General features: G+C 37.8%; 1 protein-coding gene across 6 annotated transcripts in view; it reads left to right on the forward strand.

Moving 5' to 3' along the window:
* Positions 1-25,298, forward strand: part of LOC120956649 (Kv channel-interacting protein 4-like) — an 87,806-nt gene extending 62,508 nt beyond the window's left edge. For 3 of the 6 annotated variants that reach the window (XM_049608395.1, XM_040378298.2, XM_040378297.2), the window contains 4 exons: positions 3,813-4,007; positions 22,253-22,326; positions 22,451-22,663; positions 22,786-25,298. In XM_049608395.1, coding sequence (XP_049464352.1) covers positions 3,813-4,007; positions 22,253-22,326; positions 22,451-22,663; positions 22,786-22,896 — 593 coding nt within the window. In that variant the 3' untranslated portion in view covers positions 22,897-25,298. The remainder of the gene's footprint in view (positions 1-3,812; positions 4,008-22,252; positions 22,327-22,450; positions 22,664-22,785) is intronic. The other 3 variants (XM_040378299.2, XM_040378301.2, XM_040378300.2) reach the window with 2 other exon arrangements.
* Positions 25,299-26,706: the final 1,408 nt, after the last annotated feature.

Raw genomic sequence — 26,706 nt, forward strand, 5'->3', positions numbered from 1 at the left:
ACAGCAGCGTAGATTAGAATCCAATTTCTCACAAACCTGAAAAACCAGACCGCACACATAAATCATCTTTCGTCTGGTACATTTCAAAATTTGTCTGATTTGGAGGGTGATTTCGAGACGCGTGGTTCCAGCACCGGTGCTAAACGTTGCGCAGCGCTCCGGTTTGACGTGGCGGAGGCGTCTGCTGAACAATTGAAAGTTTCGGTCTGGTCTGGTGTGTGCTAATTAAAATCAGAAAAGCAATCCAACTTTTCGATCGCTTTTCGAGTAGGCGTACGTTTCGGGCCGGGGTTTGGGCGTTTTCGGCGTTTTAATTAGTAAGCGAAGTAACTGGCTTGCTGCCGTTTGCCTGTTTGAGCGAGATGGGTATTTTAAACATTCGACAATTTTATGGTAAGTGTTAGCTTAGCGTCTAAAGAAAATGACAGAACAATGGATGTTTTATTTAAGTAACGAAAAATAGACTTCAGATAAATTCTACAACTCTCAACATTATCTTTATGAATATCGATAGTTTTGAAATCTTTTTTCAACATATGGCTGCAGTTGATATATTACTATCTAGTGTAGCCTTATTCGATTGGTTTTTACTGAAACAGTTATTTTGAATAAAATGTGATTTTTAAAAGCTTTGTTCTAATTGAAATAAAGTGTAGCCAAGATAAAGCCAAGCCAAGAAAACTGATCGGATCAGAGAACAAAAATCTATTTTGATAACACATTAACTGTTCATTACTGGAAAAAAATGAAGTTGTGTGTATCAATGTTATTTCTGTTTGAAAGAGCTTCCGTCAGGGTAGTTTCAAAAAGTGCTACACATATTTGCTACGTAAGAATTATGAATTATGTGCTTAGTTATAACTAAACTAACCTTGATAAAGTCTCGACAGCTGGTATTGTCCAGATATGTTCGCGTAGGACGTAGAGCCAAATAAAAGAAGAATCACTAAAATCACCATAGATGTCTTGCTTAGATAGAGTTAATTAGAGTTAGTTAGTATTTTTTTCACTACTTATTAAATAAATATGCTCTTTAGCTTTAAGAAGAACAATCTTCAAAGTTTTTTTTTTTGAAAAAGATTTTCTTTCTCGGAATTTTCGGTCTCCGTCAAAGAGACGACAGGGTTTTCCAAGTCAGTTTCGAATGCAACCGTTGTTATTTGCTGCGTGCAAGAAATTAATATACATGAATCTGATACTTCATTTGCATCATAATTATTTTTAATTTCTTCAGCATGATTTTCAACACGTTATTCGTGATGTGTTCAAAATCATGTGTAAAAACTGAAATTGTATTATGAAGCAAATAAACCATTTGACAGCTCTTGAAAAACATCTTGGATGAGGTGAATAGTTATGTACACATTGGAACACTTGGAAAACCCTGTAAAGCATCGGCGGGCAGCAAAAGTGTATAGAAATACAAGGTTTTACAGGGTTTTCCAAGCCATTTTCGAATGTAAACATTGTTATTCAATGCATGCAAAATGTTGTTCTACATCGATCTGACATTTCATTTTCATCAACATAATTTTTAATTTCTACATCATGATTTTCAACACGAATCATGAAGCTGGATTGAGTTGGATAGTTCTTTGTTATGTGTTGAAACTGAAATTTTATTTTGAAACAAATAAACCATTTGATAGCTGTTGAAAAACATCTAGGATGCGGTGAAGAACAATGTTTACATTCGAAACTGACTTGGAAAACCCTGTATAAGTCGAATGTGCACATAATTATTCACCTAGATCCTAGATGTGTTTCAACAGCTGTCAAATGGTGTATTTACTTCAAAATTAAATTTCAGATTCATCACATGATTTTCACGCATAACAAAGAACTGTCAAACTCATACATGATGAAAATCATTATGTAGAAACTATACATTATTATTATGGAAATGAAATATCAGATTGAAGTGAATTTACATGTTGCTCGCGGTGAATAACAATGGTTACATTCGAAAGTGACTTGGAAAACCCTGTAATACAATTTCAGTTTACACATGATTTTCAACACATCACAAATACGGCCTCAGCACAATTTTTCGATCGAAAAAATTCGATCGATCCGGCTGTCATTTTGGTGTCATTTGACACTCATTTCGCCGCCAAGGTGTTCATTTTACTGGTCTTTTTGAAAACTGGTATACCATGACACTCACGAGCAAAATGAACTATGCTACAAAAATTCGATCGTTCCGCTTTGTATGGCAAAAAATCCGCAACTCATTGAGCTGCGGAAATTTTCGAATATCAGAAAAATGCCATAAATCAAGGTTAATGGTTTTGAAAAACGTTATGTAAAAGCAAGTTGGTAATTGTTTTGGTTCTTTTTCAATATTTTGGGTGATAAAAATTATTTGTTAAATATTTAAAAAAATGGTTAGCCTACACTAAATACTGAACTCGATGGGAATCGACTTCATGTAGGAGTATGAAAGAAATAGTTATACTGTCAGTTTTACGTGAGCGCCTATCGAATTTTTTCGATCGAAAAATGGTGCTGAGGCCGATAGCTATCAAACTCAATCCAGCTTGAGAGTGTTGAAAATCATGCTGAAGAAATTAGAAATTATGATGACGGAAATGACATATCAGATTGATGTGGATTAACATCTTGCACACGGTGAATAACAACGTTTACATTCGAAACTGTCTTTGAAAACTCTTTATATTTAAACATGACTTGAACAGTTAATGATTTTTCTTTTGCAACTACTTACGGCAATACAGGGGTTTCCATGCCACTTTCGAATGTAAACATTTTTATTCACTGAATTTATCTGAATCTTATACTCGGAGTGTCAGTGCTTGCGATGAGGGGACATACCGGATAGGAATTGAGCCCGAGCGGCCTTGTGGGAGCCGGTGCGACGATCCTAATAACTGTTAGGCTGTGGCTCGTAAGAAATGCAACATAGAGATGTTAAATTTGTTGCAATTGATGGTACTGTTTATTGAATTTGCTTGTAATCTTTTTTCAATCCAGAAAGTTTACAATAATATGCTTCCATATGTCATTTGTAAATAAACTTAACTATAATGTATCTTCAAACAAAATGAAGTTGGTTTGTACCAGCAAATAACACACTTTCGTCCTTGGTCCATTGTTATTATGATATAATATATTGATCATCCTTTTTGAATGAACAACATGTATATAAAACAACTATCACACATTCCTTTCAAAACTGAGCAAAAAAATCTCTCGTATCTATTTGTATTATTTTCTGTACGTGAGAATAAGTGTGGGTTAAAAATCCAGAGAGTAATAATGTCGCCACTTTCGATATTGGTTCGAACTTTCGATTAAAAACCACATTTGGCTGATATGATTCGAAATGAGGGAAGAATAACTTAAAACAAAAAATCCCCTCAAACCTACCTTCGCTACAGCGTGTAATTTGCACATCAAAAAGACCAAACGAATACGGTTTCTCTGAAGCCCCAAGACTCATTTATCTGTCACCGGGCGCTCGTGCAAAATTTAAAAATCCATTACCATGCAAATAGCATTCACTAATGAGAAGTGCCTTCACCCGGAAGCTCATACACCAGAATGTTCCGTTATTTGCCGTTGATTATTCGAGCAGAGAAGTTCTGCACCGGTCCGACGAGATTGTGCTCCATCGCTTCTAGTGAAAAACGATTCCTTCCAGCATTACGAGTATTTGTTTACCACTTTTTGTCTCTTCATGTTTCCATTTCCATTTCACCATTCGCTCATTGCGCTCATACATGTCTCTTATTTTCTTTTTATCTTTCCCTCTTTCTCTCTCTCTCTCTCTCTCTCTCTACCACCCCAAGTAGAACCGGAAGCGGAGGATCTGCCCGTCCCTGCCCGCTACTATCCGGACTCGCTCGTCGAACTGACGCGGACGGCGCGCTTCACCGAGGAGGAGATCAAGCGAATATACCGCGGCTTCAAGGCCGAATGTCCGACCGGCATCGTCAAGGAGGAAACATTCAAGGGCATCTATTCACAGTTCTTCCCGCTCGGTGGTAAGATTACCAAGTAAACAGGGCCATCCGTAGATGCTGCTTCCGGGTCCGTCTGTGTTCGCGTAGTTTTGCCTTTTTGTAGTTGCCCGCTACCCAGCGGCCAAATAGTGGCTGCCTCTACATTCTCTGACTTCCCGTTTTCCTACCTTCAAATGGTTAGGAAGATTGTAGAGCGTAGTTGTGTAGGAAAGAGTAGCGTTCGTTCTTGGATGTTGATTCTCGGTTTCGGTGTCGGTTTTGCCAGCCAAAATGCTCGGTGTGCGAAAGCTTCACCCCGCACAGACATCCGTACAGATGAGGCTCCGCATCATTTATGGATGACCCAGTTATGTTTATGTTGTGTTTGTGTGTGTGTTTGTTCTTTTAGCATGAGTCAGTTTCAGCTTACGTTCTTGAGCGGTTTTATGCCGCTTTTGCACGGACTATTCAGCAATAATATACATCGTTACTGATCATCATGATCATTTTAGTGATATGTTCTACTTTTATCCTTTGACGCCTTGCTTGTGTGCTTAGTGTGAATTGCTATTTTGTAGTTGTGTTGTGGGCATACAATTAACAGGGCGCTAGTGATCTATTAGTGTTATGGTTCAACAGTAAAACAGCGTTTTATAATTTTAGCTTTTTTATAATTTACAAAATAATGATCAATTAGAATCTCTATTCAAATCTACCCGCTATACATTTCATCAATTTTGAATAATGTTTTACCTGGCTTAATAAATTGAAGCATTTTAATGCATAGTTTATCGATTTTGCTCTTTGCGAGGCCTATTTTAATACAGTAAGGCTCTTTATTTTCGCAGTGTTTGCTGATCGCTGAACTAAAGCAAAGTTTCTTAAAAACATAGTGTTATACCGTGTAGTCCAAATATACCAATTTGAATTGTTTTCACCGTTTTAGTTGTCCATGCCTTATTGTTTATCAAGGTTCTTTATCGAATCAATACCGGCACCCTGAAAAAGAAACAAAACATGAACGACAAGCTAGGGACATTTGTTCATTTGTCCTTCGCGTAATAAGAGTAACAAAACAAACGTCCATCATTTCAAGCCATCTTTTGTTCCTGCCCAAGTGAACAACAACACATGCAAAGTATTAATCATACACGCAGAGAAAAATATCGACCGGCCCTTTTGTCTCTTTTCCCGCGGCGTGAAAAGTGAACCTCTAATTTCGTGCGTAGTTCTTTCGAGAAAAGTGGCTACAACTCAAAAGAAAGGAATGATTTTTCTTTTTTTATTTGTGTGAAAAGGGAAGAATAATGTTTTGCCGGCAAGCAAAACGACAATAGCAATTTGTAATACTGCGTCTGGGAAAGAGGATATCTTTTGTTTTCGACAATGAAGCATTACGCCTGTCATATCAGCTTAAGGGAAGCAATTTTTTAAACTGATTTTAAATCAAATTTACATCATAGTGTCTAAAAATCTGTTTACCTTTTTTTCATTTTTTTATTTACGTTAGTTTCAAATTTAATTAACTCGTTCGACGCTGCCCAAACTTTGACGAGTTTAACTTTCTGTTTATTTTTCAAACTAAACAACAATCGCGCCACTACCCTATCCTTCCCTGAAGGCAAGCGTACTAATTAGCGGCTGCTATTGGAAACATGGTGCTAAACTAGCCCATCACACCGAGAAGGTTTTGTGTTGCTTTTGGCGTTAAAACAATATCAGCTGCAGGAAGAAGAATAGATGAACTGCTTAAAACCAACGCAGCAGTAGCAGCAGAAGCAGCAACAGTGTAAATTTCGTTTCCGGCGCTGTTGTGCTTGCCCGGTTGTTTTGTTGGCCAAGACGGCTAGCGCCGGCCAAGGGCAGGAGGTGGTCGATATTTTTAGCCAAACGTTCAATTCGTACAAATCGATTGATGTTTTGTTTCTTATTTTGGTGAGCCGAGGCAGAAGACGCGACCAACTGAGTATACCCTGTACTCGATTAATGAAATCACCTTTTGGTTCGATCGGTTTGATCGTTTCGTTTGATCTGAGAGAAGGAAATAGGAGGACGGTTTAGGTGTCGCTTGCGTTAAGCGAACTTTTCCAATCAATCTTTTGATATAATTGAAAAAAAAAAATAGATGGGAATCAGCCTTAATTGAGTTTGTGTTTTCAATTTTGAAAATAAAATATATTTCTAACGCAGTTTGACCAATCTAAGACCGCAAATAGATGTACAGTCTTCTAAATGGAAAGCGCATTCCTGTACTGTATTATTTATAAAAGCTAAATACAGTTTATCAATATTATTTTTACAACTATTATTATAACTACTATTCATATTCTTATTGTTATTTTTAATATGTTACCATCATTATCGTTATTGTTGTTATTTTTATTATGTTTATTATGAGCAATTAACCGCTGTCACCAGAGCAAAGCCGTTTCTCTTAAATAGAAATTATTATTATTATTATTATTATTATTATTATTATTATTATTATTATTATTATTATTATTATTATTATTATTATTATTATTATTATTATTATTATTATTATTATTAATATTATTACTATTATTAACATTATTAACATTATTACTATTATTTATTAATAATAATTCTCAGATTTTACGGAGGTGCATAACACCTATTTACACAATATGTTGTTCAAAATTAGAAGACAAACTATTAATTTTTACATGTACAAAATGTTAAACATTATAATTATAAAACATTTAATCTATGTTCGCAATATGCTATATGCTCTATAGCATGAGCAATCCTTTTTACCTCACAGTCCCAAATCGAAGCAGATCCTACATGATGCTTCATTAATCATTTATCATGAAAACTTTGCAAACTGTATGCCTAAACAAACATCGTTGAGTGTTGCCATCTTCTCTAAGAGTTTACTTTACCTTTTATTTTGTACCTACCTAAGCAACATTTCAATTACACTTCAAACATGCCATCTTCAACCCACCGCCAGCGCAAACAAGGCCCTAAAGAAGCGAAATTGTGCGCGGTGTACACGGTACGCGGCAAACAAACTAACAAGAACCGGCCACTATAACACATTGAAGCATCAGAAGAAATCATACGGCAGTATCGTTTTGCAAGCAAAGCTCTTCCCCACATGGGAAAAGTAAATACAAACTCTACTCTTCACGTTTCTGCTGCCTTCGCGTATTTGCGCTACCGGTCATGCCGTTTGTGGATAATGATGACAAGAATTTGCACATGTGAGGCAAAGAAAAGAGAAACGTCATCGAAATTTTGTTTCTGCCTTTTTTTCGAGCCCATGTTGTAGGTAAACGAGAAGACAGTAACGCTTACAAGTACTGTACGAAGAACTTTGTCTTGTGTGGGGAGAATACGGTCAAAACGTCGGTAGCAAACTTAGTTTGCTAACAAACCGGAAAAAGTTTGAGTTTGCCGGCGACCAGGACGTTTGGGATGGATATGTGTAATGTTAAGCTATAGGGAAGAAGAGACCCGGTATATTATGTTGTGCTGCTGAAAATGATGCATGTAATTCAATTATTCTAATATAAATATGGATCTTTTGCGCACTTTTTTTCTGTGAATAGAAAGCACATACAAGTTGGTTGATTTCCTTTTTTTCGACCCGTTTGAACTTTATCTATTTACCCTGATGGAATCGTCCACTTATTTAGCATCGAATGTTATCCTATCGTACACTTTCATCGTAACAGCATAACGATAAGCTCAAAGTGATAAGGATCAGCAATTATTTCGTCGAAATAATGCTTCTTATCCCCTCAATGCTGATTTGACTGTTTCCCACACTTTGGCACCAATATCGCACGCTACACTTTGATCCTCCCGCCCCAGTGAGACAGTAGATTGGCCACTGGAGATACGGAGCAACCCCCCGGTTCCGAAAATGCGTTGGCTATAAACGCCCGCCAACATAACACATAACACTTGAACGCCTTGATGGTTGCTCTTAATAGTGACATGAATTGTCTGCTGCGGTTTGCCCAACCGCCCTCAACGGTTTGTGTGACCCTCTTTATGATGAGGACAGCGGTTTGGCGATACCGTTCAATGTTGCCAATTCAGCCCGATTTGCGGCCTGTAACCCGCGGTGGCATAATTTTATGAGACATTTATTGTGTGCATAGCACTTCATAACTCGCGCATAAGGTAGAAGAGGATGTTGTAAACGTTACAGCACAAGTGCAACAGGTTGGGTCGTGCCTGTTGATTGTTTGTTACAAGCTGGCTTAGTTTTACAGGTGGATATTTTGAAGCCTTTTAGTTCTTAATTAGGGGCGATCCCGTGATACAGTCGTCAACTCGCGTGAATTTATGACCTGCCAGTCGTGGGTTCAACCCTAGCATGAACCACCTTCCCGTAGCAACGGTTGACTATATGGCTGCATGATACTGAAATAAGTCTCGAAAGCCTGTATAAGCTGGCATGTTCGCGTAGGGCGTTACACAAGCTGGAAGAAGTAGTTCTAAACTTCCTTATAACTTTTGCTATGGTTACTCTCCACAAATAATGAAGAAAAAGATAATTTGTCACTAGATTGAGTATCTACTACAATTATCTATTTCTTTTGAGAGTATTTTACATATGCATTTTTAAAAAGTTCCCATCTGAAACCTTTTTTTCCAAAATATTTGTTTTAAGTTATTAGCTTAATTGTTCTTGTCTTTAAATCAATAGTAATATATTATGTCATTCAAAGGGTCAAAAGATCAGTTTAAAAAGGCTTACAAGACTTTTTTGGCTTGCAAAATTTGTTGCTTAATCTTTGTCATCATAGAGCGGTCCTGACGGGAATTGGATTATTTCCTGTGTTTGTTATCAATCTTTCCCTTCTTCTTCTTCTTCTTCTTCTTCTTCTTCTTCTTCTTCTTCTTCTTCTTCTTCTTCTTCTTCTTCTTCTTCTTCTTCTTCTTCTTCTTCTTATTCTTTTGACAAAACAACCGTTGTTGGTAAAGGCCTGTCTGTACCATTACTTGTAGGTTTGGCTTTCAGTGACTTATGGTTTACCATAGCAGGATAGTCAATCCTACGTATGGGGACATGGTCCATTCGGGGCTTTAACCCATGACGGGCATGTTGTCATAAGTTGTACTAGTTGATGACTGTACCACTAGACCGGCCCAAGTCTCCACCAGTCCTTCCCTGTAACTCAACTAATAACTGTGTGTCTGATGTCTATTTTCATACAATGATTTATTTACTTATTTATTTTATTATTTATTTATATATTTATTTTCATATTTTGTTTAGTAATTTTATCTTATTGGGTGGTTCCCATCAATTTTTGGTGGGTTCCCATATTTTTTTTGGTGCGTTCCCACGATTTTTTGGCCGTTTCCCAGAATTTGTTGGTCCAATTGTATTGATATCCAATTGGAAAATACCAATAAATTATGGGAACGAACCAAAAATCTATGAGATACGATCAAAAAATAAAATTTCTATTATTTTTTCTATATTATTTAAAAAAAAAGATTTATTTTTATTTGTATATTTAGCACCATATTACTCAATTTGCCCTCAACAATCAACTAGATTGCTTAACCTTTAACAACAAAAAGGGCTTAAACAGTTGAACCTTATCCCATAGCTCGAATATCGCTCATTCCACAGTCCCCCAAAACATGAGATTCTTAAACTATGTGCCATTCTTCAGATTTGTGAAACAATTTAAAGCAAACGCTTGACAACTAAGTTTCCAAAAGTTGCTCCTATGTTTTCTTATGCTTGTGGTTTGAAGTTTATCATTGGTTTCGTGTTGATATGAGACTGAACGATGTTAGGCAAAATAGTTTGTGTGGCAAAGGGAAAATACATACTGCCAGCAACAACTACAAACTTGTCAAGTTGTTCTCTGTTGCTCGTTTTTCTTTACTCTAACACTTGTTTGTTTAACGAGAGAATCTGCGGTGCTGAGGAGAAAGAAACACGTTTTTTTTTTTAAATTATGTTTAATACATTTTTTTGGTATCATTATCAGTGAACTTATATTTATTCACTCTACGTCTACGTCAACTGAGAAGTAATTTCTCACTCATTTTAAACACATCAAACCCCATCTGTAAATGAATTGAATGAGCTTAATAAATTAAAACCTCGTTCAATGCCGATAAACCAGGCTGCTTTACAAGAATATAGTAAAAACCGTACGAAACGAACGTAGAACGAAAGAAGAAGGCAGATGGATAGTTGTTGTTCCGATCAACCTCACCCACGGGGATTGATTGAATGCATGTGTGTGTGTATGTGTCCGCACCGCATTGCCGCAACCGGAGGCGAAAAATGCGAAACCATCGATCTTGAAATTTACGACTGTACACGGGGAGGTAAATGGTAACAACCTCACAGTTATCATAAATATTCATTCGCACGTCGGTAGACATACGGTACTTTTTTGTTGGTGTGCGCCGTTGCACGTTTGATAGGTTGAGAAAGATCTCCGCTCGGTGGTAGATATATTTACATAAACTTCATCTTGTCTGTGGCGTTAAAATCAATAACGTATCGGAAGCGTACGGGAAACGGAATGGGAGAGAAGCAACGAGCGAGGCAAAGGCAAGCAAGTCAGCTTCAGCTGTCTAGCTGGGAATCAGTTTCATGCCGAACCTTTGGTCGGTTGGATCTACCCCAAGAGCTTGCTTGTAGTTGTTTTTACGGTTTGTGGGTGATGTTGTTACGTTTCCATCGAAAAAACAAAAATCCTTCCGTCAGCCCTACCATACGAAGAGCTCCATTTCCGTGCTGTTTCGCTCGGAATCGGAACATTCGTTTATGTTTCCTTCCATTTTCTGTACGGCATCGAAGTTGTTATATTTTCAAATTTTTCAGCCCGATACCGAGAGCACTTAGGTCGGTTTGGTTTCGACTAGCAACTCTTCCGGCCGTGAGCGGGGTATGGAAAGAGTTCACCCGAAACCTTTGGAGCGGTCAAAAAGTGTTTTACGCTTCGCACAAGTAATACGATGCTGTCAGTTAACATGTTTCCATTTTTTATCTCTCCTTTTCTCCCATTGCGGAGTGTCTAACACAAAAAAGCTGCTCATGGTGCAACCGTTTTTGCAAAGCTTTTCCCTATCGAAATGGAGAATTTATTTAGTTTCGTAAGTACAAAAACTGCGAGCGGAAAGCCGCAGTGTTTTTTCCCATATCCTTTAACAGACTAAAAAACCCGAAAGGGAAATAGTTGAACGATTTGCCGCCAAGTGAAGGAGCTGCGAGGAGTAAGGCGAGGAGTGTGGAATGGGAAGCCGTAGCCGCACGTTTGGGTTGTAAAATAAACTGCCGAGTTGAGTGAGGAACGACAGGAGATTGAGAGCTGGTGCTTTGCCCGACAATACAACTCGCTAGGGGTACGAGCATTGCACTGAATGTGCAATCTAAATTAATAACTTTTTGGGGCCCCATCAGGGTGGAAAATGGAAATGAAATATTAGTTTTCATTTGCAAAGCGGTTCACTCGTTTGAACCGAAGCCAGCAAAAGGATTGGTGTGTGTTTCGGAGTGAATTTGTAGCAGCAAATAGGAAAACGGAATGGAAAGAGAATCAAATAGAATATCTTTGTTCTTCGTTCTTTGTTAATGAAGGGCGTTCAGAGATTTAATTTATTTTTTAATGATTTTTCGCGGCTTTTTGATAGAAGTCAGATTCGCACAAAGTAAATTGAAACATTCAAAATCTTTGTTAAAAATGGAAGTCAGATACTGAAATGATTGTGGTATTGAGATGTATAAAAAAGGTAAATACAGGGTTTCACACTTTATCTCAAGACCACGGGACCCCTTCCCGAATCTGTCTTAGCCAAAGCCAAGACTGCGGTATGATGCTTGAAAACGTTGATGATACCTGAATTCATCGGATGCAATGCTGAATCTGCGGCACATTTCTCGAAACACACTGGTCCGCGCCGAGGACATGCGGTCGAATATTTTTTTACACGGATAACCTTTGTGTACATCAGTGTACTGAAAACAGTGAATTATTTTTTCGTGTTTTTACCAGAAAAGATTATTTAAACAGTTCAAACTACTTTCTTAACATTTGTAAATATTTTAATTAAACAAATATGCATTCACTCATTTTATTAAATTGTCTTTTTTTGGTTAAAAAAACGAAAAGGATAATTGAGTGTTTCTAATAGACTGATGTACACAAAGGTTATCCGTGTAAAAAAATATTCGACCGCATGTCCTCGGCGCGGACCAGTGTGTTTCGAGAAATGTGCCGCAGATTCAGCATTGCATCCGATGAATTCAGGTATCATCAACGTTTTCAGGTATCATCAACGATTTCAAGCATCATACCGCAATCTTGGCTTTGGCTAAGACAGATTCGGGAAGAGGTCCCGCGGTCTTGAGATAAAGTGTGAAACCCTGTATCACAACAGGAAATGTTTCCTCGAAAGGTATTATTATTTAATAGTTTACGTATTTACGTACTTTTAATAACGTGGTAAAACACTAGAAATAGTGTAAATATAGGAGTATAGAACAATCCGCCAACGTGTTTAGGCTCAGACCACAGTGTCAGACTTGGTTGTTTTCCGGCCTGGATTGTCTTTGCATTGCTCTCTAAGTGACAGAATAATTTGCTGATTGAAGTGTTGGGTGTCCATTATTTGAGACTGAGCAATGCAATGCTCTCAATACTTGTATTTTTGTGTATCATCAAATGCCACTTTGTTGATATTTTTTGTTTAATAATAATAATAATAATAATAATTAAAATAATAATAACAATAATGATAATAATAGAAGTGATAGTAGTAAAAATAATAATGATAATAATATTAGTAGGAGGAGTAGTAGTAGTAGTAATAATAATAATAAAAATAATAAAAATAATAGAATTAAAAGTAATGATAATAGTAATAATAATAATAATAATAAAAGTAATACCAAATATAATAAAATTATTAAAATAATAATAATAATAATAATAATAAAAAAAACATAAATAATAATAATAATAATAATAATAATAATAATAATAATAATAATAATAATAATAATAATAATAATAAAATTAATAATGAATACAACAATAATAATATTATAATAATAATAATAATAATATTAATAAAATAATAATAATAACATTACAGAAAAACAGAACAAAACACAACGATAAAAGCTTAAAAAGCTTAAACCAAATACGACAGTGGCATATCAACAATATGAACTTAAAAATAAATATTTAAAAATAGAACCAGATATACAATCAAAGTGTCAAAGTGTAGATAAAACATAAATAAAAAAATGCGAAATGCAATGCAATGCGACATGTAAAATAGTTGCAAAAGCAATAATGAATGAAAGGTCCTATCTTCTTTATGATAATGATAAGAATGAAAGAAGTAAAGCAAGACGATAAAAAACACAAATGAAAAAGATCGTTAAAAGTTTCATGTTTAATTTTCACACAACATTCAACAACGCCATTCATATCGATCCAAAGTTAATGATAATCTTTCCGTTTACCGAGGGAAAAAATGGTCTCAAAAATAGCATTAAGCATAATGCGTAACGACAAGAAAAATTATTAAACCAACCAGCTGAGTTGTGACGAAATTTATTCGTACGGTAAAATTTAATTTATCCTGCGGCACGATTTGTCGTTTGCTATTCATGCAAAGTTTTACTGCCTTTTCTTGCTACTGATGACAACAGGACAAAAAATCTTCTCTTCCGTATGCAAACCCCTACTCACAAAGCGAAAGAGAACGCAACAAAAAACACTCTACGCCACAACTCAAAGACACAAACCGCCAGTGAAGAGAATTAAATCATCCGATAAATATTCATAAGTGGCTTGTCGGCCCGAATGGAATCGCCCAAATACGTATCCCCAAATGCGTTGCTGCAAAGCGGGATTGGGTTGGGATATACAAAAAACGTCAGTTGCGTCACCGTTGCGTAGAACTATCCCATTGTCACATCCGCAAAGGAGCAGTTCGTCTTTTTGGACGTTTTTTTTTACCGCTCCGCGCTCAGTCCGCAGTCGTATGATGAATTGTCATCGGTTTGGCAGCCAAATGGAGGGACACACCACAAAACCACCGTCATCGTACGGGTGTGTCCGAAATGAATTCGCCCTGGAGTGTCCCTGGTCGATAGCGCCATCGTGTGCTTCCCCCCCCCCCCCCCCCTCCCAGGGTGCCTAGGGCCTAGTCGCTCGGTTCGGTCGTCCGGGAGGAAACATAATTATGTAAATTATGATTATTCAAAACCAACTTTAGCCACAACTGGGAGCTTTGGCGGGACATTCCGTCCCCATTTCCATCACTCGCTGTTTGCATTGAAACATCTGTTAATCTTGCCCTGCTTCCTCCACGGGGTTTGGACCTGCTTGTCCTGGTGCTGTTGAATATGCTTTTCGAGTATCAGATTATCTCCCGATGCAACATGTTATTGTTTAGCGAATGCGGCGCTTAATTACGCTCCAAACGTTCCGATTTCGGGTCTGTGGCTTTCTGGTGAATCGGATTTCCATAAACCACGATTTATGGTGTCGATCGTAATGAGCGATTTAGATAGGTCTGCTCAATTTTGTCCCTAATACCTATTGCGGGTCACCTATGGTCACCTATGGATGGTGTTAATTGTGGTTGTGGAATCGCGTTTACATGTAGGGAATAATTGATTTTTGTTTATTGTAAAATTAACATCAGTACACAGGTTGAGTTAGTCTTTTCGATTTGATTTCGGAAATGAAATGTAATTGAATGTAATTATGAACGGAATCTGTAATTATAAATAGAATTATAGAGTAGATAGTTCTCTTCAGCAGTAAAATCTGGTTAATTGTTTATCTTAAGCTCATAACTAGAAATCACTCATCAAAACTATAAATGATTTGATTTAAACATGTTATCAACATGTCCAAAAGGTTTACATTAAAAATATTGAAAAATGGTTTGAAATAGATTTGTCGCATAATTCATTGATACATCTCAAAATGCGGATAGTCAATAAATTGAGTTTAGGTTTGTATATTAGACCACTTGAATATTACTTCAAATTTAATGTTAATCGTTTTTCTTCATTCTTCAGTTCATTTAAATGATAGTTTAAAGATCAGTCTCTATTTATAGATAAAAGATAATCGAATGGAGCTTTTTTTGGCTAATCTACTTCAATACAAATCTTGAATGTAGTACAAACAGAGAATAATAATTATACACTTCCATTAATCCTTGGTTTCTACACATTTTAAATGATTTGTTAAAGTATATAACCTGCGTGGTTAGGTCAATCCATATTCCATCAACCATAATTCATCCGCAAACTATAGCGCCTTCGTTAGGCAATCTTCTATTACAATAGTCCATAATCTTTCTGGCATATTATCACCTTTTTCCTGTATTGGTTCCTACCAAAGTTCCATTCTTTTCAATTCGCCCAATAGCCGGGTTTATAGTATCCCTCCTTCTTCCCGTTTCGGAATAAGCCATACCTTACAGTGTGTTTTGAAATTGTTCTAGTTACATATTACGAATACCTAGACACCGAGACGAGCAATATAAGAACACATGTTGCCATATCACATATAGAATCAATATCTTCAAACATTACTGCGAAGCTTCTAACCAATTCTGGTTCACAGAAAGGTCTGACACAATTTTCACCTGTGGACAAGAGTGTCGATACCGAGAAGGAGCAACCGTTCACGATTGATTTCTTCTACTCAGTTCATTCCTACCTCGCCAAATAAGACGCCGAATCGTATAGTGTTACAGTTTCATTGGGATTGATTTAAAGCTACTCATCTTTAGGTCTAAAGCTACTCATTTAATGGAGATACGATATGATCGTAAATCATTACATACTTTAAACATACCCTTTACTTTACCCTTTATTTTAAACTTATCCCAACCACAACTACTTAGCGTATTATCACAGTGAACTGTAAAGACATATTTAGCGTAAATCATCTACTTACTCCTAAATCATAAATTAGATAAAATCCTTTCAAATTAGATAAACATTCAAATTGAAATTAGGGTTAATGTAGGGGTACAGATGTGCTTTACTCACTTTGATCTTTAGGCCTTTAGTCCGAGAAGCGATGGGGTATAGATGTGCTTTAATAGATTTAAAGTGTCAGGAAGGTAAATTTATGAATATTTTAACACATAGCAATTGTAATATGTTTTATTTTCGCAATCACAACCATTTTTACCATCAAAAACGATAAAAATATACAAAAAATATACATATTTTTGTGGCTGCTTCGTTGTACTTATAATGGTGGTATGGCTATAACATCGTATTGTGTTCCTATAGTGGTGATAAACAAACCCAAGTGACATTTGCTCGAAAATATTTTTCCATATCTGCTCGATTAGTACTCGATACGCCTGAAATTATGTATTTGTGAGTGATCAAGCGTGTAGAAAGCGCCAAGATTTGGTGTATTCGTTAAATAGACTTTCTTCTATCAATGGACGATACCGTCGACCTCATTTTACATTCAAAGTTTTAGTTTTTGATGAAAAATAAAAGCTGTTTTTATGTGACATTATTTCATAATAAAAAAATCGGTATTATTTAAGTATAAAATGGTTATATGACCAATAGGATAGGAAACATCATTTCAGAGCAAACCTAGAAGAAAGCAACGAAAAAGCCGCGTCACAGTTGACTTTAATTCACTTTTTTTAAATTCCCTTAATTTGATGCACTTTGAGGGAAGTTTAAGGCTCGAGTTTAAAGGACTTTGTTCAAATTGTCGGTTATTCGTGCTCGAAAATGTTAATTGGGAAGATACCTCAAAAACTGTGTTAAATATACATGGAATTTAGCTTTGAATCCATTTTCATATAAAAAGCGAATTTAACTGCTATAATATTGAGTTCTTGCATAATTGAATCATAACAATGTATAATTTTAATGATGAAAATATTGACTAAAGTACTGTATAACGACTGTAGTCAACCCACACCAGGAAGGGTGTGCTTGATCTGAAGTTGATTTTCTCTCAGCTAAAACAATATGACATGTCAAAAATATCCTTGAAAAAAATTTAAATGTCCTGTTTTTACAGATTTTATGACTATAACCTCGATGATTATAAGTCTCGAAAGCCTGAAGAAGAAGAAGATGACTATAACCACTAAAGAAACATGCCTGTTTTGTATACCTATAATGACACTAAAGTAAAAACATAAAAAAATGCAAAAAACGATCGAAAGGTAATTAGTTTTGGTAAATCAAAACCATTTTATAAAAGTTATGTATAAAAAAAATAATTGCGTTGTTGTGTGGTAATTTTCAGCGTTAACAAAAATATTACAATTTTGTAATGAAATGCTGAGGATTTTGGACATTTTTTGACACATTTCACAAAATATTGAATTTGTCGGTCACTATGTAACGCAACAGCCCCATTTAGTTTTTAATCTGTTAGTAATTGTTGTAAGGTCATAGAATAGGTAATCATGTTTAAAGCATTGATGATATGATAAAATGTAACAGGAAACCCATTGTTTATCGATTAGAGACATAATTAAATAACCATTATTAAATTAATAAACGCAGCCAGAGCAGTTGGCAGATTGCACTGACCATTGAAATAAGAAATATCGATGATCATAAAAAATATATGCTCAGGTATCACAAAAAAAAAACAATCGGCAGAGGTAGAGTACATGCACCAGCGGTCCTAAAAGCTACCCTGCAGTTAATCCTCTGCAGTAAAAACTCTATCAAACGCTGCTTTGTGTTATCAAAAATCCAATATGAATGTAAACAAATTCAGCAGCTGATTTTTTTTATATATTTTAGCCTGTATGTACGTACAAATTGCAAAATTTAACGTGATCCACCACACCTTTCAAACTCGTAAAAATGCCCAACATTGAAACCCATCCAGCGCACCTTTTTTGCTGTTTGTTTTTCACATCATTTTGATGGCTTCTGTTTTGCGCGATTTTTTATGTGTTTTGCTATTCGTACTGCTGCTACACGTAGTATAGCAGCAGTGTGAAAACAGGCATCAGGCAGCCACTGCCACTAGATACTTCACTGCCACCGTGTACCGAAAACTCAGAAACGATGTCCGTTTCGTTAGGGCAAATTCGCACGAAACGCGAAACATTGACGTGTTTTTTGCGTCTCTTTAACCGTTTTCTCCGTTCGTATGGTAGAGCACTCCCCGACGGAATGAAATAGACAGCTGCCACTACTACGGTGTTTGCCAGAATCAAAAACGAAAAACAAAAGTGTTTTAGAAAGGAGAAAATGGCCGCTACACAATGTAGCCGTTTTGTTTGGTACATGATATTTCACTCAATAATTTCATCATTATCACATCGCGGACCACCACCAACGGAGAAAAAGGTTTCGGCCCGGCATAATCCCGCACATTGCTTTGCTTTATGCACTGGAAACGGAACCAACAACGAAACGAACCCACAACAGGCCAATCACCATTCCCTAGGTGCGGGAGAGCACTGTTTTTTTTATGAAGCTGGTCAGCGATGGCAAATGATAGTCGACCACGCAATCGTACCGCACAGCGTAACCTCAGAGTCCAGCACTAGTCGACTGGGCCACGCAATGGTGTCGCTTTCGTCTTAATTCGTCTTTTTACACCCACCAACCTCCGCCACCTTTGCTGAGGGTTAAGGATGATGGGGTAGTTTGTTTTCTATTTCCACCATTTTTCCGTTTTGGGTTGATGGTTTAGTATTTCCTTCCCATCGATACCTTTTCTACTGGTCAGTTACGGGAGGTTATGGTGAAAATTACCATCAATTTGACCTTTTCTCGCACCTTTTCAGACGACATTGGTGGGGCACGTCCGCCAAAGGACCTTCAACTGTAGGGCAGCAGTGTGTTTTTTCCCTTATTTCGGCCATGAATAGGTCAACGCACTTGATGGCATCAAACGTCGAGAAACATAAAATCAAAGCTAGTAAAGGAATCCGGTCGGTAGCCAAAAACCGACCCACCGTATCGAGCCGCCCTTATCACTTTGCGTGTGTCGTAAAGGGGCCTTCAAATCATTTCTTCCGGTGTACGCTTTACGAGGAGGGCTTAATTGGGGGAGGAATGGTTTAGTTACGGAAGAAGGTGCTGTGCCGAATGGAGTTAATCTTTGGGTTTGCCCAACCCAAAGCCCCAGAAAGACCGGCCGGCACAACAATAATCGATGGTAAGAAAGGAGGGGAGCAAAATTCCATGAGTCCCCCCGAAAAACCGGTCTGCTTTCAAAAGCCGCTCGGTGACCAAACACAAAACTCGTAAAGTTGTTCCCTTTACAAAACATTGGGCCTTTTTTTTTCGTTCAACCACAAACAACTTGGCGAATAACAGTTGAGGTGAAACTTTCACCTCCTGCTAAAGCTTGAATCATTTATTCGCTTCTCTCGACGGCCCCCGATATCGTTGTAGTGTGTCAAATGTAGCTCACACGCCAGCCCAAACCCAATCCAGGCCGGGCTGGCCAACATATTTCGGGTTTTGGGTTTTGGGCCCCCTAATGGCGGTGAGGCTCGCTACCCGTTGGGGCATTGTGGAGCATTTGTACGCCATCAATTTCACCACTCGAAGCATAAATCTCTCACCCGGCGGCCCGTGTGCCTCTCGGGACGAGGCGTTGAGGTCGCGGACGAACTGTGGGGGGGTTAATTGTGGGACAGGAAGCGATGCGGAAAAATCGTCGCTAATCTTGGCGCATAAATTAAGCACAGATCGAGCTTTCGCGCCGCCTATTTTGCACACGTTGGCCATGCATAGTGGCTTCCCTCACAGTTCATGCACTTTTTTTTGTGTGTTGGTTTGCTTTGTTTTATGTCGTTCCCGGAAAGCTTTTGCCACAACGCACAAGGAGCCGTGTAGCACAAATGGAGGTTTGCTGTTTGCTGCACCGACCGCCCGAAGGTACTCGGGTCGGTAGCGTTTAGAGTATGATGTCAATTTTTCCCTCTCCCGGGTCGCTTGTCGGTTGGCGTAAATCTTGCCAGCGCTTATATATTTTCCAGCCGTGTCAGGAACCTTTGGCACAGTTTGTGTGTGTGTGTGTGGAGCGATTTTTAAACACCACTTGCACAATGTACACACAACGAGGTAAAACACAGATCTGCCCGTAGGCAGATTTGGATGAGATAGGCTCTACTATCGATGGAGGGTTTGTTTTGCTTGTGTCGGATGGAGCAGCCTGGTGCTTTAGTCTGATGACGAGGCCATGGAGGCGCCTGGTAGTTTACTAGCAGTGGGGAAGAAATTTGCATACATGAAATTACTTTCTGGTTTGTTTGTGGACAGTACTTTAAAATGGAGAATAAATTGATTCCTTTAGTTTTTTTAAATTGAAGTTCATTTAAAATATTTCTATGCACCCCGTTTAAAATTTATGAAAATCAAATATATGTTCTTTCAGTTTTATTATTGCTTAAACCAGAGGTCTCCATACTTTTCAGTTCGCGGGCTACCTTTAGACGGTACCTTTAGAATGAGTGGAAGTTAAAATCTCGTTTTAACAAGAAAATACTAACAAAATATTTCAAATTTCTGCAGCATTCTTTCAGCAGATATCAAATGTTGATTAATTAGACAGAAAAGAAAGCTATTTTGTTTAACCTTTACACAGTCATCGTGGGCTGCATTAATGGCTCTTGAGCGACGCATGCAGCCCGGAGGCCGTAGTTTGGAGACCCCTGGCATAAATTAATCGTAGACATTATATTATCAAAACAAGTATTTTTCATGATGGTTCCTTTTTTATGCAGTCTCGTATTTAATGCAGTATTTTAGATTATTTTATACATCATATAATTGATCAAACATATTGTGACATTGTTAGAATTTTCTACACTTTTAATCATTAAAACACGCAAGTTGGTTCCCTAACACATCCGGCTTACAGCAGTCTCAGTTATTAAGGTACCCCTTTTATTTGCTGTGAATTGAATTTTAACTCGAATTTTCTAATAGTAATGAGAAAAGTTTAAATAATAAATTACAGAATAATTCAATTTGTTTTTGCAATCAGACAATATTATTGTTTTCTTACAATTATTGCATCCTATCCATTATTATTTACCTATCCTGCTTAAAACGAGACAAATTACTCGCAAACCCAAAAAGCAATGGCTCTAAAATTCTCAACAGTCGCTGAGAAAAGGTCAACTAGGATTAAGCAATTTCGAAGCCATCTCATTAGACCGATCGCTGAGAATACCACCGACTAGTCCTCGATTAGGGATAACCCTATCCCAAATGGCTTTATATAAATTTATAAATTCGACACGGTCCTGCTACCTTTCACAAGGGTGACTTTCTAGCCGGCGACAGCATAAATGCAGTTTAATAGCAGCCGGAGACCGGTTTCCCAAATCCAAAATCCGGAGAATGTGTGACCCTTAGCTCCACAGTAGCTTTAGGAAATGATCCCATTTATTTAGAGGGTATGCTGGCTGGTGGGTTTTCCAACTAGAATCATTAGCCAGCCGTGCTTGTGTCTCTCGATTTGTAATGAGCATTTAAGGGATTCGATACCGTTGTAATTGTGTTTATAAAAGTTTAGTTAAAAACCAATCTTCCATGGTATGATCATTAGGTCTGTTGCATGCTATTTTTATATTCAAATCGGTTCAACAATGGCCAGGCATTATCATGAGACAAAAAAAAGTAATTAATATATACTTTGAACGACGAGAAAGTGTTATAATAATAGGTTTATTGTATATAATTTAAAAAAAAATATTTTTCAATATAAAGTTGTTAGATCTACCTATTTAATTATTTTTTGTATATTTCTGTAGGACCTACATTAGTGAATATTTCGTCTCTTCTTAACTTCTTATCATCTGCTATGGCATTTATTTGTCTTGTTAATGATAATTTATCATAACGGTATTTTGGATTTTGATACGATCAATTACTTGTTTGTTTTGAAGTATTAATACTTACCTGTCTTGCAACTTATAGCATGTTAACGACTTCTCCACAAACTTATCATGCAATCCATCGGCTCCGTATCTCATGATTGCATCTCATTTCATTTAACACAACACCCTGCATGTCAACGGCCCGTGAGGTCTTATTCCGGCCTGCCTGTTTGTTCAGTCTGGTGGCTCCTGCCTCCTTCTGGGCCGGACGCTCGATTATAACTAACAGTGTCGCTATTTTTCTTCCCTCTCCAAACACGCTCCCGATGGATGGCGCTACCCGGTAATGGAACTACCACATTTTGGATGGTCGAAATAAATAACGCTCACTCCCAACGTCCACTACACACTCGGCAACAACTACACAACATACACAACAACAACAGCAAGTAGCGGCCAGTACGCACACTACGTCTTCAATTCCATCGATCTTGACCGGAATGGCTCATTAAGCTTTGAGGTAGCGTATCCCAGGCAATACATGACCATGACATAAACACACACACACCACACACACATACTAACGTCTCCATTTCTTGTTCCTTTTCTTGTGTTTCATTTCTTTTACCACCTCACCGTTGCAGGAATTCGTCGCCAACCTCTCGATTCTGCTGCGTGGCACGGTCGACGAGAAGCTGCAATGGACCTTCTCCCTGTACGACATCAACGGCGATGGATGCATTACCAAGGAGGAGATGAAGGAAATCGTAACCGCGATCTACGAGCTGATGGGCAAGGTACCGGAGGGCTGCGAAGAGGAGCAAGCCATCAAGGATAAGGTCGAGCGGCTGTTCGAGGTAAGGGATATGGCTTTTGCATGCTTTTACCACCTCTTTTGTCTTTTTTTTTGTTTTCATTCCAATCACACAGAGACTCATGATTTACCTTTTGTTTTCTTCCTCCCTCCCTGCCCGGGCAGAAAATGGATCGCAACTGTGACGGCAAGATAACGCTGGACGAGTTCATCGAATGCTGCACGAAGGACGAAAGCATCCGCCGATCGATAGCCGTGTTTGATACCATCTTCTAAACCATCCCAGCATATCCCCTTCAGCTTTGCTAGGCCCTCGTCTTTAGGGTGGGCTGCGGATGATGCAATATGATCCTGTCCATCCCACCATCCACGAGTGGCGTGCAGAAAAAAAACCTTCAATTTTTAAGAAGCAGTTGGATAAGCTTCGAGCCATCCACCAATGAAATGAATAATGCTGCCTGGGGATAGCATGGGGTTGGGGCAGCGAAAAACAACACTCAAATCTTTATGCAACTTTTAACCCAAAATTCAATGTCAAAACACACCTATCAAAGACACACACAAAACACACAGAGATGATGCTTAAAATGTTGAAACCCATTATTCGAAGATTCTATTTCCTGTTACTGTACCGCATTGAGAGGGAGTGAGTGCATCCTACTGGGAAATTGAAAACCCGAAAGCTTTTAGCCGATGTGTACGAACGATACGAATCAAGAACATATTTTGGAGGTGTTTAACAAAACCAGAACATTTATATGTAACTAGAAGCACAGTCCTTTCCTACTTCCCTATTTAATTCAAAACGTGATATTGTTGTTGTAATCTTAAAAGCTCTTTAATATTATCGCATCCGTTAGGTGTGCTTGGTGCAATGCACGTTGCAAAAACTCGATTCGTAGAATCGAGAGAAATGATTTATTGTTGCTGTTTATCCTTCACTTGTATCCGTTTCCCAAACAAAACTAATGTTTAGCGAACATGCCAGTACCTTAAAACCCCCTAGAACACATAAACACTCAAACACAAAAGTAACACCGTCTTACAGGGTTGCTGACTTTCTCCTCTTTGTCATGGTTTGAACAGCTTGTAGCTTGTAGCAACAACCAAAAAAAAAGGGAAAAATCAAAGGAGCCTCTGACACTCCGACACTGCTTTTCACACAGTGTAGCAAGCGTTGAGATAGCAGTATGTTAAGAAGCGTTTAAAAGTGAACGGCTTTTCCTTCCCTCTCATTCTTTCCCAGTAACTACTTTACACGTATAGCAAAGTTGTTCCTCAAATTAAACTTTAAACTGGATACGTAGCATCCGGTGTGACCATTGTTGTTCCATATCTAAACACTTCCACGTTACAACTAATTCTTATATTTACCTGATCAGAGAACGTGTAAGTGTGTGTGAGAGAGAGAGAGTAGAAGAACAGAAGACATATACTCACACTCTTGTTAAACCACACGTTCCTTGACGTTCGATTCTATAGAAATAATTACTCCATTCCTACTTTTTGGAGCCGTTACCCGTTACGAGAATTCCTAAATACTATCTACCTATGGACAACTTTATCCTCTCCCGCTCTTACACACACACACAGACACAGGTAGACATACACTAACCCAGATGTTGTGAATGACTGGTTTATGCGGTTGCCGCGAGATGGCGCGACCATACGTTGCCCCTTTTTTGTAATACTTCCGCCGTTGTTTCTATTGTTTCGTAACGATGTCGTCCGTACCTACCCTTTATATGCGTATGTGCGTTGTTATAGTGCTGTCGTTTTTTAAAACGTGGACACACACAGCAAAAGAAAAACCGGTAAACCAATGTGTGCTTCAGGGTATTTTTTTATTAACTAGGTTGTTTCATAATTGTATTGTGTGACGGGATTAATTGTTGACGCATGATGCAAAGCAAGAAGAACTGGAGAATGGGATTTAAAACTAAAACAAAAACAGCAGGAATAGAGCAATGTGTTTTCAAGTCCGGTTTTGTTACTGGGGTTTTCCTAAGGAAAGTCCGTTAGGTTGCGGGCAGGGCAGGAGGGATAAAACCATCCGAAACCCGGCAATGATAAAAAGATCGAGAGATTACAGGAAAAATCAAGGCGCAAATGATAACACAATTTAAATTATGCAAGCAAAGTGAATGAGACAAAATGTTGTTATTTATTCAATATAAAACCGTACTCTCATCCTAGTACAGTAAGTACTCACTCTCTGCATAGTATGTGTGTATGTGTGCATAGGTTAGAGTGACCGAATGCGGTGAATATGAAACAACACTGCAGAAACAACAATCCTACCCTTTTGAATGTCTGAATGTTTCCACAATGTCATTGTTGTCTTAAGTGAGTAATGAGAAAACAAAAAAACCAGAAAACACCATTCGTGTAACAGTAGACGGGAGTAGATTGTAGCCAGCAGCGGCACACGGTGTAGTGAATGATAAAACATCAAAACTTGATAACAACACAACACTACCCATTGACAGTGAAACACAGAAACAAGCACACAGAACACAAAACACACACTGCACCGAGTAAAAGGAAATACAAGAACCTTCCGTATAAAAAAAAGAATAATAATAATTGATCCGTATTTCAGTTGTTTCGATGTTTGTAATACGAAAATTGTACTTCAAATATATCATGAAATAAAGAGTCCCTTATACAAAATAAGATTCTAAGATGACTGTTTACTACTAAGCTTATATGAAAGTTAGTTTGTTGGAGTTTTGTGTTACGGTGTTGTCAATTTTTTTATGTTTTAAATAACTTGTACATTAGGACAAGGGTTAAAACATTTGTTTCTAAAAAAAGGTTTTATAAACCCAAGCGCCTTAGATTAAGCTTAAACGACTGAGAAATCAAATATCCTTAGAAAAAAAAAGTTCCATAGCTTCTCTGGTTTGCTCAATAGATGGCGTTTTATAACTCAATATAACTCAATAACTCATAACCTTGTAAATGACCGAGCAAAAATCTATAACAATGTTCCGTGAGGTCAGATACGTCAATAATAGCACCATCGTCCATTACTTAAATCTTACTTAGTTCAGCTCTGATGGTTCACATTGAAGTCTAGTATTAAAACAATCGTATCGCCGTTTTAGTTCTAGCGATGCATAACTTCAATGCAAAACTGTTACAGTTCAAACGGAGAGCAAACAAAAGTCAACTTGCTCATTCGGTGGTTTACTATGAACTATTTACTATGTCAGAAGGCATAGGCTACTATGCTTAGGAAGCAAAATTCTGCTGAAGCAAAATCTACTGTTTGGTAGGCATTCCCTACTACAAAAACCACCCAAGTGCCACAAATCCACTAAACGACCACTAAACGGCTTCTAAACGACTCAAGTTCTCTACCTAAACGGAATATAGAAAGACGTCGTTTAGCAGACGGCAAACAACTCATGCATTCTAAAAATAGCGAAAAAGCTGGTGGCGCTCTCTGTTGGTGGGATACCCCAACCAGTTGAGCTTCATCGCTTGGAGGAGAGCTTTCTCATTTCCTCTGTACTGTTGTATGGTTTCGCATTGAAGTTATGCATCGCTAGAACTAGAACGGCGATACGATTGTTTAAATACTAAACTCCAATAGAAACTACCAGCACTGAAGCAAGTGAGATTTGAGTAATGGTCGTTGGTGTCGCTACCCAAGTATCTGACCACACGACCATTCATATAGATTTTTGCTCGGAAAGTTAGAAGGCTATATAGGTCATGATAAGATGAAACTTGTCGAAACACATTGCAAGAAAAGGATAGCAATATAATAATCAGTTTTAATACGCCATCTATTGATCAAACCAATGAAGCTGTGGAGCTTTCATTTTCTTTCTATGGATATTCAATTTTCCAGTCGTTTAAGCTTAATCTGTGGCGCTTGGGCATACAACAGTACAGAGGGAAGGAGAAAGTTTTCAAAGCTAGGAAAGCTCCACTGTGTGGCTGTCTCACCAACAGATGGTGGTGCCAGCGTTTTTGCTATTTTTAGAATGCATTAGTCATTTACCGCCTGCTAAACGAAGTCTTTTTAGATTCTTTTTTGGGTGAGAGCCTGAGCCGTTTGGAACCCATTTAGTG

Source organism: Anopheles coluzzii, chromosome 3 (genome assembly GCF_943734685.1).
Source record: "Anopheles coluzzii chromosome 3, AcolN3, whole genome shotgun sequence".
Classification (NCBI taxonomy): domain Eukaryota; kingdom Metazoa; phylum Arthropoda; class Insecta; order Diptera; family Culicidae; genus Anopheles; species Anopheles coluzzii.